A 12,907-nucleotide genomic window follows, 5' to 3' on the forward strand; every position below is an offset into this window, starting at 1 on the left:
TACTAAAATTTGAATGTGCACTGCAGGTGAATTAATAGAGATCACTCATTAAAATTTTCATCTCCTTCCCATTTGATAGCCATGATTTATTTAATTTTTATTTTTCTTTGTATTGAAAATAGATTTTTTTCTCGCATAATATATGGTTTCTCCTCCCTCTACCCCTCCCAGTTCCTCCCTACCTCCCTTCCCATTTGGATCCACCCCCTTTCTGTCTCTCAGAAAACAAACATGTTTCCATGATTTATATGTCTATTAAGTTTTTATGTTCTTCAAAGTCATGAGAAAATAATTTCTTCAGCAAGTTTATTGATTTTCTTTTTTTAATTTTAAAACTTAACTAAGTGAAACATTTTAGTAAGTTATGTATATGTGTAAAACACCCAGCAAATACACCATAAAAGTCAGCAAAGTGCATCCCTTTTCAAATAGTTTTTTTTTTAATAGTTTTTCCAGTTCCAGTGGTAGCACAGCAATATTTACAGATTTGAAAACAGTAGGTTGAAAACTGATAAATTAACTGTGAATAAACCTTAGGTTCCCAGAGCTTCTTCGTGTTCCAGAGTTCTGCTTTTTCCTTCTCCTTGGTGGTTCCTTACATCTTCCAAAATCAGAACCCTCCAAAATTTTTCTTGACAGGACTTTCCCACAGATAAGGTATTTGAAACATGAATTGATTATTGTTTTATTATGTTTTCCTACACATATTTTTTTATAGATTAATCAAACATACACTATATATTATAGAACAAAAAAGTATCTGAAACATTCTGGGACTTAAAAAGCCATTTAAAAGGACAGATGAAGGGATGGTTTTTCCTATCATCAGGTTCCCTCTGCCCTGTACGTTAGTGGAGTCTGTGATAAGTTTTGACAAGACACAAACGAGGTGACTAAATACTCTCTGCTTCACAGCCACTCAACGGCACCAATTTCTAGGAGCACATAGTATTATTCTTTTAAAGCGGGTGTGTGTGTGGAGACAAACACAGGACAGACAAAACACGCACGAAAGGAGGAGACACAGACACACGGCTCCCACGTGGGTGCGCTTTAATGGAGGGGACACGATAAGGGACAGGTGTGCAAAACACACAAGGGTAAAGGGCAAGAGAGAGAGCGAGACCTCGTGGAAGCTCGCTTTTTAACGAGAAGCGCAAGGGTATCTGGGAGAAATGTCCTGCACCTGTGCGCGCCCGCGCACGCAGGTGTCCGTAATCCAGGAGGAATCTGGGAGCTGTAGTTTCCAAAAGGAACAACACATAGAGCATCAGAATATGTAAAATGATGAAAGCATGCACACATACACATTCACACACACCACATGCTACACACACATACACGTTTCCCCGTGTACTGATACATGTAGACCTTAAATACTACAAGTAAGAACATAAAAAACAAAATGCCAAGCTATTCCCAAATTCTCAACCTCAAAGGACATTCTTTTACACATAAGTGTTACAGCCCCCCCCCCCCCCCTTGAACCTTGCATCCACCTTGCGTCTCTTTCCTCCAGCCTCTCTGGAACTAAGAACCCCCCTTTGTTTGCAGACCACCACCTCTGACAACCCCTGGTTCACTGGGGCTCCTCTTTAACTAGGAGCTAATGAAACTAACAAAATAAGGGTTGATAGTGCAGACTCAGGGGCTCCTGTAAGCAAAGCGTGGAAGACACCCTCTCCTTAATAATGCTATCCTCAGGCAGAAAGAGAGACGAGTCGGAGACGGACACATGGCATTGTTATTCATTACTGCTCTTAAAGGAGAGGGCAAACACGTGACAAAGTCAGAAGCAGCAGGGTTATGCACACACAGCGAAGTCATTTGATTAGGAGCAAATGACGGAGACACAGTTCTCTTCCTCATTCATTCCTGAATGCCTTAAATCCCACTAGCGTCAGGAGCCCACAGAGTTTACTTTACAAAAAGCTGGGAGAGTGGGCACTGTTAGATATTCATATATAATTTGACTCAACATTACAAGTTTTGTAACGGTGACCAGTTACAGAGTGATCCCAGGCGGTCGTTTCAGCTCTGGGAAGAGACTACCACTGCGTAGGCAGCATGCTCAGTTGGTGATTGGGGAGCTTATCACCTGCGATCCCTCACGGGCCTTAGGAAACACATGCTATTCCCATCTTATAACTGCAGACGCCTGGAGGAAGGCTCAGGCCTGGCGGTTGCGGGTGTCCAGGATGCTAGGCCTTCTACACGCAATCAGTACCCTCGGCTGCCCGGTGGCTCATTTCTAGGGTTTGCCTCCTGTGGCCCACCCCCCGAAACTTCTAGTGTTATTTTTAAGTTTTTTTTTTTTTTTTTTTTTAAATGCCAAATTGCCATGCCGTTTGGATAATCATTTTGGCTCCTGCCCCCAAACACCTCATCGAGTTTTCCAGCCGCGGGCACTACTAAAACATCAGTTAGATAGTGTTTATCTTTTGCTCCTTTTCTTCCATTTCCTTTTGAGATTGCCATTGTTTTGTAGCGCAGACAGACTCCTGTCAAGGAAACCGTGTGTGAGGAAGACAGACACGTAGCTGGTGACACGGGCTGCATCGCAGTCAGAGAACCGTGTCAGCCGAGGCAGCAGGGTCATTTCCAAACAGCCGAGTCAGATTCAGTATATCCTGGCTGTTTACTCGCTGTTCAGAAACCACAAGAGACATTTAAAAAGGGAAAAGTGAAGGAGAGCCTTATCAAGTATATCCAGAAGCACCCGCACCTCAAAACCAATTCCATAGATTTAGTGAAGACGTGTTTTCCAGACCGCTCTTGAGTGCCCGCTCAGACTCAAGGTACTGAGTTTATAAAGAGGGGCATCCTTTTCTTTTTCTTTTAGGATATTTAAATGTTTACAAGCAAGTTTTATTTTCTGTTCTGATTTTTTCCCCCTCTTGTAGAACTCTGCCTGGGTGTGCAGACTTTCCCCCAGGTGGCTTGTCTGAAAGTGTGACTGTCGGGAAGGTGCGCCCGTTTCTTCGCGACAGTTTTTATTTTGTTTAGAACGCACCACGGGAAGATTCCCAGGGCGGGGGCGGGGCAGGGGGCTGCGAGGTTAGGAAACATTTCTCTGTTGTTAAGGCCTATTAAAACCTGTCAAGCGTGACAGGGCTTTTTTTTTTTTTTTTTTCCCCTTTAACACATCCTGGTCCACTTAGAGTTGAGAGTCAGAAAAAGTGCTTGGCACAACGATTTAGCAGGAAAGAAAGCTATTTTAAAAGTCTTTTGGGAACATGTTTGTGCAACAGGAAAAAACATACAATTGGGTTGATAATAGCAGCGCGTAAAGGTTAGAGCCGCTGGAATGGGTTTGCCATCTTTTTCACAGGGAACGCGTTGTCCTTCGGCGGCGGCTCACACTTAAGCGCGGCTTAATTCGGCAAGGAGCCCCTTCCTGCAGACTTCTTTTACACTGGAAAGTCTATTTTTAAATCACAACCCAGACATAGTCCCAAGAGTTGATAATTAAATTAAGCAGTTTGGGATGTACGAGATTACAGCTGCTCCCAGGGAAACGCTGCCCGCCCATGCCTGACCGTCACATGCAGGAGTCCACTGGTGAATTCCCCTGAGCCGCTCAAGTTCCTCACCATCCCCTGTCTCCATCACATGGCCTGGCTCACTCCTGCATCCTTGCCTTTGTGTTTCTAGGTCTTCATCCCTAGAAAGCTGGGCTCTTTATCCTCTGCTCACACACAACCTTGATGACTTGAAATTCATTAGACACTAAAGTTTGCTTGTTTTGGGGGACAGGGAGGTTGGTTTTTCGAGATAGGATTTCTCTCTGTAGCTTTGGAGCCTATCCTGGTACTCGCTCTGTGGACCAGGCTGGCCTTGAACTCACAGAGATCCGCCTGCCTCTGTCTCACGAGTGCTGGGATTAAAGGCGTGCACCACTACCACCTTAGACACTAATGTTTGCAAAAGTGATCAAAACTATTTTGCACACACATTATCATAGTTTTGTTCCTTCATACTAATGACAGCCATTCCAGACCAAATGTCTAGGACATGACTGGGGGGATGCCCATTTCAAGGCTTTCTTTTGCCAATCTCTACAGTCATGAAGACAAGGCTCCTGGAGTCATAAAATGTCTGAGCTGGGCTCAGGATCCCCCATCCCCCAAACCAACACTTTTCTCAGTTGTCCCTGAATCAACCATTGATTCCTATCCCCAAACACAATATCCAATTCTGGGGATGACCTATCCTTTTAAGTTACTAAGTCCTCAGATCACCCAAAATGAAAGTTTTCTAATATCACAGACATTTAAATATGTTTTTCTGTGTCTTGGTCACTCACAGTGAGCTGTTGAAACCAATCAACATGGGTTGAATTTTAAAAGTCATGAAACTGAAACCTAGCTCCGTGTCTGGGTTATTAATAAAGATTCCCTCTCTGGTTATTCTCATATGATGTCATTGATGGCACACAAAGTTCCAAATGTGCACGTGTACACACACATGTACACACAATGTACCTCCCTCCTTTTTCTCTTTGTGTAAGTCAATCCCTCGGTGAGACTCTACTCTCACAGCTCCATCTAAACTTACAACCTCCAAATGCTCCATTTCCAAATATGGCCACATTGAAAATTAGCATTGATGTGAATCCTGGGGTCGGGAGAGGCATAAACCTTCTACCTTGAAGTCTCGTCTGTTTCCAATCCCATCTTGTTTGCTCACATGATAATTTACTCAGCTCACTTGCTTAGAGTGCTTTGCTGTCGACTTCCAATATAAGTTAGTCTCTTCAACAACGTACTTTTTTCTCTTTGAATTAATCCTTCTGATTTCCAAAAGGAAATTTTGTCATGCATTTTTAATTTTTTGAGAATTTCATATGTAAGTGCCATATTGACACCATTTCCAGCCTCTCATTTCTCACCAACACTTTTCTATGACCACCCCTCAAATTTATGACCTCTTCTTTATTTTTGGTAAACGCATCCCCCTCTCCCCACACTTGATCCCATTTAGTGTTGCTTGTCTGTACGTGTTTTTAAGACTGAACTCTTGGGACTAAATAAGACTAGATAATCCAGCAGAGGGCTCATTCTTGGAGGAGAATGATTGACTCTCTCTCTGTCTGTCTCTTTGTCTCTGTCTCTGTCTCTCTCTCTTGTCACGATTGTTCTTCATCTAGGACTGGGCCATCACTCTTCAGATCCATTGAATTTAAGTGCTAGCTATGTGACCCAAGCTAGTGGGAGCTCACTGATTCCAGACTGACAGCTGGGGAACCTGTATGGAACCCAACTCAGCCCTCTGAATGTGGGTGACAGTTGTGTGGCTTGGGCAGTTTGTGGGATCCGGTATTTGTTCCTGGTGAATGAACTGGCTCTTTGGAGCCCATTCCCTTGCTCCGCCTAGCTACAGTGGGGAGGGCCTTGGTCTTGCCTCAAGTGGTGGTGACAGACTTTGTTCACTCTCCATGGGAGGGCTCACCCTCTCTGAGGAGTGGGTGGGAGGTGGGGGGAGCAGGAGGAGGGAAGGGAGAGGGAACTGGGATTGGTATGCAAAATAAAAAAAAGATTGTTAAAAAATAAAAGTGTTAGCTATGAATTACTAGCAGGGCATAGAATATACTAGGCAGGGGATGATAAATTCTTAAATCTTTTTTTTTTTTGTAGAAAATATTTACCTTTACTTTGGTAAAAGAAATCCTTAAGTATCTAGATCATGTGATAGGAAGACATACTTTGTGCCATTTTGTAGGTATTTCATGCTATTTCAACTGCAGGGTGAAGAGTGAAGCTAGCTTAGTCTAAAATTAGTGAACTTTCCCTCTACAACTTTCCTCAAAGCATTTACAAACCAAACCAAACCAAACCAAACCAAACCAAACCAAACCAAACCAAATCAAAACTTAAAGTCAAAAGTGTGTGGTCACACCAATGAGGGATTTCAGAACTGTAACTGATGTTAAATATGGCCGGAGTCAAAGGCTCTGATGACGCCATTGACTTCTCGACAGTGGTAGGTTACACATGGTAAAAGGATGCATAAGAGAATACCCTGACATGGTACCCTACCTGCCCTTTAGCTACAGTAAGAAGATGTGCTCTTCCAACGATCCTTCAAGAAGGGAGGATCCTGGCTCTACCTCCATGGCTCATCCAGTCTAAATCAGAGGGTTCGTTAGCCTGATCAGTGTTGAGTCACTTCTTACTCCAACTAATTCTTTCCACAGTAGATGTAGAGAGTGTGCTGCATTCTTTTTTAAATGGCTCCCTCCCACCTTTTACTAATTGGGCTGATATTGGCCACTTGCCTTTTCAAATAAAAAGAGTGTCACCAAAATGACCGGAAAACGGCTAATTATGCCCACAATGGGGAAATTATCCCCATGAGTAAATACTCCAAAGTATAAAATGAAATCCCAAACGCGATCACAAAGGAATCTCTCTTTAATAGTTATTCAGCCATCCAGCCGGAATACTCATTAGATAAGCAAGTCAGCACAGAGCAGCTGAGCTCCTTTGGCGTGTATCCTACACAATGTTAGTGAAGGATCTTCCACCCGCCTTTAGGTCAGATTAGAAGGCTTCATGTAGCCATCTTTTAAAAAAAACTTAGAATGTTATTTTTCTTATGATGCCACAATATACAAAAATTTTTGCTAGAGCTTTTGTTCCTACAAGCTCACTATTATTCATCCAAATGATTCATTTTCATTGTCAGAGTCAAACTTAAACTCTTAGACTATTAGTAATTGGAGACCCAAGAAAAATATTCCTAAGATATTAAAAACAAATAGACCAGAAACAGTGTCAGGAGATTGGTGTTAAGATGTTAGGGTTGTAGGTCTTTAAAAAGGTTTATTTACTTATCTTCTATTTATTTGCATGTATGTATGTCTGTGTGAGTGTATGTTTGGCACATGCATTCAGATGCCTGAGGAGACAAGACGGCCTTAGATACCCAGGAACTGGAGTAGCAGGTGATTGTGCACTGCCCGATGTGTTGCTGGTTTGATTTCTAGCACCCACATTGGGCAGCTCACAGTTTCCTGCAAGAGCAGCAAGTTTTTTTTTTTTTTGCCTTTTTTTTTGGCGGGGGGGGGATGTTATTTATTTTTTATTAACACAATGTATTTTGATCACATTCAGCTCTCTTCTTCCATCTCTTTTCAGATCCATCCCTATCTCCCTACCCATCCAACTTCATTCTCTCTGTCTCCCTCCCTCTCTCCCTCCCTCCCTCCCTTCCTCCTCCCCTCCCCTCCCTCCCTATTGAGTTCAATTGGTGTTTCTCAAATACTCTGGTGTGAGGCCAACCCTTGGGGTGAGGTCAACCTAACCTTTAAAGAAGGCATGTCAATTGCCAACAGCTGCAGAGATAGAGGTGGGGCTTCCAGCTCAACATCTCGACTCCATTCTGGGGTTTTGTTAGCTGGAGCTTGTGTAGGTTTTGTCCCTGCTGTCCCATCGCTGTGGGTTCGTGTGGCTAGCTGCCCTCATTCCTGGTAGTCATCCACCTCTTCTGACTTGTACAGTTTTTCTGTCTGCTATTTCTTTACCCCCCCCCCCCACTATACAATTATTTTATTGCTACTTCATAATTGTAATTTTGGTAGTGTTATCAATTGTAATGCAAGTATCTGATATATGACCTTAAAGGGATTGTGGCCCATGGGTAGAGAACCACTAAGATAGATTCAAAATCAAAAACCTTCTAAAATAAGAAATAAGAATCACTATTTATGATCCAATTTCTTGATGCCAATGTTGACATTCTAAAGCATTTTACCAGTTCATCTGCTTATATATTCAGTAAATGGTTATGAGCTTCCAGTCAGGAAAGTGCGCCGATCACTCAGACGTGGCTTCTGTTTTTAAAAACCATACTAGCAAATGAAAGGAAATAGAAAATATAAAGGAATCATACACTGCAATAAGATATAATTAAAAAGGTCAAACTTTATATCAGAGAACTTATTGCAAACCTAGTTGCATTTTAAATTTTTATAAATCAAAAATTCAGTTGGATTATTCAATGTTCCAACTATCCTAGACAAATGAAAACTCATGTTTGAAAATAAAATATAAACAAATATGAAACATTATTCTATGCTTAACTAGAATTTATTTTCAACATTTCTGATATTGCAGATAATCAATTCAAATTCAAGTGTAAATAATGTGTAACTGTAGACACGTGAGGCCAGAACATAGGTGATAGATACTTGTGTTGATGTGACCTTGTGTGTATCATGCATGTGTGCATGAATGTGCACAAGTAGGGATAAAATTGGTAAGCCTTCCAAACAAATTTGCTACAATCTGACTATACTAAAAGACAAACTAGAGATATCAGAGGATTAATTGAAAAAACCATGAGGAAATATATTCTTGAAGGGTAGCCAATCATAAAAAGTTAGCTCATTAGAGGCAAAACCTTAAGCCAACTAATCATGCATTTATTTTTGTAGCCTTTGACTTGGTGTTTTGTATTCATTTACTAATGTTTTGTGCTTATGTGGTGGAGGAAAGCCCTTGCATGGCATATCTGTGGTGGTCATATATTTGCTTGCAGTAAATATGTACATTTCTAGGCCAACTGTGTTCTTATTATATAATCTATTGTTTATATTGAAAATTACATTCAGGGACTAAATTGTCCTGTGGTAACTCAAACATAAACAAAGAATCTAAGTATCAGGATAAAGACTCTCCTTCCCAGTCTCATTTCTGTAGTTCATTAAAAATTAGAATAGCTTAAAAAATTAGAATAGCTTAAGAATATATAATTTTAGTAGAGGTATTACTTAGAAAATTTCAGTTTGTTATGGAAATAATTTTGTCTTGTTAGCATCATTACATTATTTTAAATCAATCCATATTTTAGGTCATGAACCTTGTAATTAAGAAGTTATTGAAGACAATGTCGAGTGTGGGCCAGGAGAAGATGTGATTAGAGTCTGGAGACGGCCCTGCGTGTGAGTATTTGTAAATAAGGTTTCCCCGGGCGAAACGCCACTAACAACTGAGATAGTAGTGCGCTTGTTACTAGACTGCAGAAACCTGGGTTCGTGTTTACAATCTAGCGCCCTGTGTTTTAAGGCGTGAGAATCATACAGTTTGGCCTGTTTGTCTTTTTGTATTTAGCTCATGATCCCAGGCCACAGAATTCTGCTCCCCACAGTTATTAACCCATCCAGTAGTTCCTCATAGCCATACCCAGAGGCTAACTTAAAACAATTATTTATTTATTTTACATCCAGGCTGCAGTTTTCCCCTCCCTCCTCTCTTCCCAGTTCTCCCCGCATCCCCCACCTCTGTTTTGACCCCCAATCCACTCCTCCTCCATTTCCTGTTAGGAAAGGGCAGGTCTCCCATGAGTATCAACAGAACAGGGCACGTCAAGTTGCAGTAAGCACCTTCTTATGTATTAAGGCTGGGCAAGGAGACCCTGTATGAGGAGTAGGGTCCCCAAAGCCTGTATATGAGTCAGGGAAGGCCCTGTTCCTACTGTTAGGTTTCCCGTCAGAGGACCAATCCACAAACTTGTGACCTACATGCAGAGTGCCTAGGTCAGCGCCTACTTGTGCTTTAATCCTCAGAGGCTGATTTAATGTGGATAATTCCTCACAGGTGTGCCTGGAGGGTTGTCTTCCTACTGATTCAAAACCTGTCCTTTGATAATTAGAATTAACATAAATTTAACCACAATTTTCTACAGTGAAGAATTAAAAATTGATCTTTCTCTCTCTCTCTCTCTCTCTCTCTCTCTCTCTCTCTCTCTCTCTCTCTCTTTGTTTTCCCTCCTCTACCCAGCTTCAGTTGTTGGGGATGAGAGACAGACAGATAGACNCTCTCTCTCTCTCTCTCTCTCTCTCTCTCTCTCTCTCTCTCTCTTTTTCTTCTCCTTCTTCTCCTCCCTCCTCCCCCTCCTCCCCTCCTTCTCCTTCTGATAGAGTTTCTCTGTGTAACAGTCCTGGCTATCCTGGAACTCACAGAGATCCACCTGCCTCTGCATCCCAAGTGAATCTCTTGGCTTGAAACTTCATTTTTATCTTGTTTGAATGTTAATTCTCAAGAAATTGACCTGGGAATAATTTACTTACTTAATTTAAAGTCAGGAAATTGCAGATAACGATGTATGTATAATAAAATATAAAAGATAATTGTGTAAAGCTGATTCTGTTTGTAGTTAAATAATTTTGTTCAAATTTTAGTAAAGGCAAGAAGCAAGATACTTTTTAATCACACAAAAATACTTATACAAAATATTTTATTATTTGTAAATCAAATTAAACTAGAATATATTTCACTAAGCTCTGTTACACTTTAAGCCATAACGTCCTCACTACTTGTATGACTACTAATCAAATCCTTAGGATTACTGTAGAATTATAACAGATAATTTTCTTTTGAAGTAATTATTGATTTCATGAGTATTGAATTTTATATCTTTCATTTTTGTTACAGTTTGAACATACAGCAAATTTCATTTGGACTCTAAGGATGGAGAAAAAGCATATACTATATTTTGTGTTTCTCTTGCCTGTTAGTATGGTAAGCATTCATCCCCACATATTTATCTCATTAGTTATGATTAGGTTTTACTTACAATATAGCTCCAAATGATAAAAGTTAATAAATACAAGTTAAGGTAGTTATTAGATGAGTACATTCATTTCATTTTTATATTCAAGTAATATAGCAATATTCCACTTCCTCATAGTATTTTTTATACTTTGAATTTTTATGACTAATATGAACTTTGGGGTCTTTGGAAGATTAGTGAATTCAAATGTGCAAAACTCCCGGTAAAGTGGCAAGTTTGGAAAATGGTGGGATGACATTTCATGATAGTACAGTTACACACAGCACAGAAAATACACTTAGAGAGACACATGGGTTCTGCTATTTGTTGGAAGAGAACCCACATTCTACTTTTTAACATTTTTTTTTGTTCCACCAATTGTTTGTCATCTAGGAGACATGTGCTGTATTCTGTATTCATTTACTCATTCATTGATGAAGTCGCTCATTCAAATAGCTCTTGCTGCTGAATTTGGGGCAAGCGTGTCTCCGTGTGCATGTGCACATGCATGTGCATCTCGACATATGTGTTAGAGCTGTGAAGCCAGAAGAGGATTAGCAAAGCCAAAAGAACTGCATGCCTCCAGGTTTCACTTCTTATTGATGTGTCTCTTTGTCTTGCCCTCTGCATCAAATTAAAGCAAGCCTTGTTGCTCTTCTTTATATGAGCAAGAAACCCAGAGACCCATATAATCTCATCGGATTCTGTGACAGCAAAGAATTTTCCTCTGGTGTTCCCAAGCAAAGCCCTCAAAAGCATTCAGACAAAGGAATTAAAAAAAAAAAGTACTGAAAACTTCAATGAGCACACAAAGCAATATTTTGTTTCTGTGAGTCTGCACACTGGAAAATATCCTCAAGTCTAGAAGTAGTCTAGTGTCTGCACTTATGAGATGTTATCTTGGGTGGCTGACTAGACTTCAAAGGACAGAACTGTTTCTTCCACTAACACCCTCAGTTAAGTGTGCCAACAAGCTACATGGGCCAACTTGAGTTCTCTGCAGGCAATACTGTAGATATTACCGATCAGGATAGTGTAATATAAAGAACTCTGACCCTTTCCCATGGACAGTGTGTACATATATTTGAAATTATTATTACTTTTCTTGATTTTTACAATCGTTTTCAGAAAAATGTTTTTATGTGTTTTGTTTTTCTAATTCTGTCTTGGAAAAGAATGTAGTTCAATCTACAGTGCTTGCTTAGCTTACATGAGATGCTAGGTTCAACCCCCAACACTAAAAAATAAAACCATATGACTTAAAATTGTCTTGATGTTCTAGAATTTCATCGATTACTCCCCAGGGTAACTACTGTATAAATCTCTAATCAGGAAACTCAAACCTGCAGAAGACAATTGTTAACATTAGTGCTCATCAGGCAATATGATGCCATCCAGTGAGAAAATTATTACTTTGACATTACAAGTGCACAAAACTGGATGATTTCCCATGTCATCGGTCCTCCCTGATATCTGGATGCTATTTTCTACTGTTTTACAATATGAAAGAGAGTCTTGCTAGTAGTGATGGATACCTTACCAACATTCACAGAACAAGTAAAAACTCTCGGGGGCTATAAACATAGTTGTTGGCATTTCAGAACAAGTATTCAGGCTGTGCTGTAGTCCGCTAGCTACCATAGACATGGGCGAGTCAATGGTGCTTCTCAGTGCTGGCGTTGGCATCGCCCTGAAGGCTGATTGAAACTGGACAACACAGTAAGAGTTTAGACTACAGAAACTGGCGAACGCTACACACTGGGGGCTTTCCTCTTGAGAGCCATTTAGCAATCAGGCGCCTCTCTGCTCTTACTGTTTTCCACCAGGTCTCTGATAAAGATTTCCACCATTCTAAAGCCATTGTTGTTTTCCTTCCTTAGACTCTTGTCATGGCACAGGCAGAAGAAGAAGGCTTTAACCAAACGGGGCTGGGAGTCACTAGAAACAAGATCATGACGGCTCAATATGAATGCTACCAAAAGATTATGCAAGATCCTATTCAACAGGCAGAAGGTAGACACTGCTAATTCTAGATGCACTTAACACATATTTAAAAGAACTAGCTATGTGGGTTCTTTTCATCCAGTAATTAAAAGTTAACTAGTTACTTATTTTCTAGCTCATGTACAAGTTTCTTGATGCATTTGTGAAGTGTGTTTATGACATGATTCAACTCACTCCTTTTATTGAAATTCAACAAAGTGCTTCCTACACAGAATTTTCCAGAATTATCCTTTAGAAGGTGTAAAAATATAAAAAAATATTAGTAGGCATTAATATTAAAACAAGACAGTGCACTTTGGAATTTGAAAAGACACACTGAAAATAGCCGGGCGGTGGTGACACATGCCTT

General features: G+C 40.4%; 1 protein-coding gene across 2 annotated transcripts in view; it reads left to right on the forward strand.

Annotated features, from left to right (window-relative positions):
• Positions 1 to 12,907, forward strand: part of Calcrl (calcitonin receptor like receptor) — a 73,066-nt gene that overhangs the window by 27,302 nt on the left and 32,857 nt on the right. For both annotated transcript variants that reach the window (XM_050120507.1, XM_050120515.1), the window contains exons 3-5: positions 8,854 to 8,944; positions 10,437 to 10,523; positions 12,435 to 12,567. In XM_050120507.1, the coding sequence (XP_049976464.1) occupies positions 10,473 to 10,523; positions 12,435 to 12,567 (184 nt within the window). In that variant the 5' untranslated portion in view covers positions 8,854 to 8,944; positions 10,437 to 10,472. The remainder of the gene's footprint in view (positions 1 to 8,853; positions 8,945 to 10,436; positions 10,524 to 12,434; positions 12,568 to 12,907) is intronic.

This window comes from Alexandromys fortis, unplaced genomic scaffold (genome assembly GCF_014885135.2).
Source record: "Alexandromys fortis isolate MF-2015 unplaced genomic scaffold, M_Fortis_MF-2015_v1.1 scaffold_8_1_9099942, whole genome shotgun sequence".
NCBI classification, from domain to species: domain Eukaryota; kingdom Metazoa; phylum Chordata; class Mammalia; order Rodentia; family Cricetidae; genus Alexandromys; species Alexandromys fortis.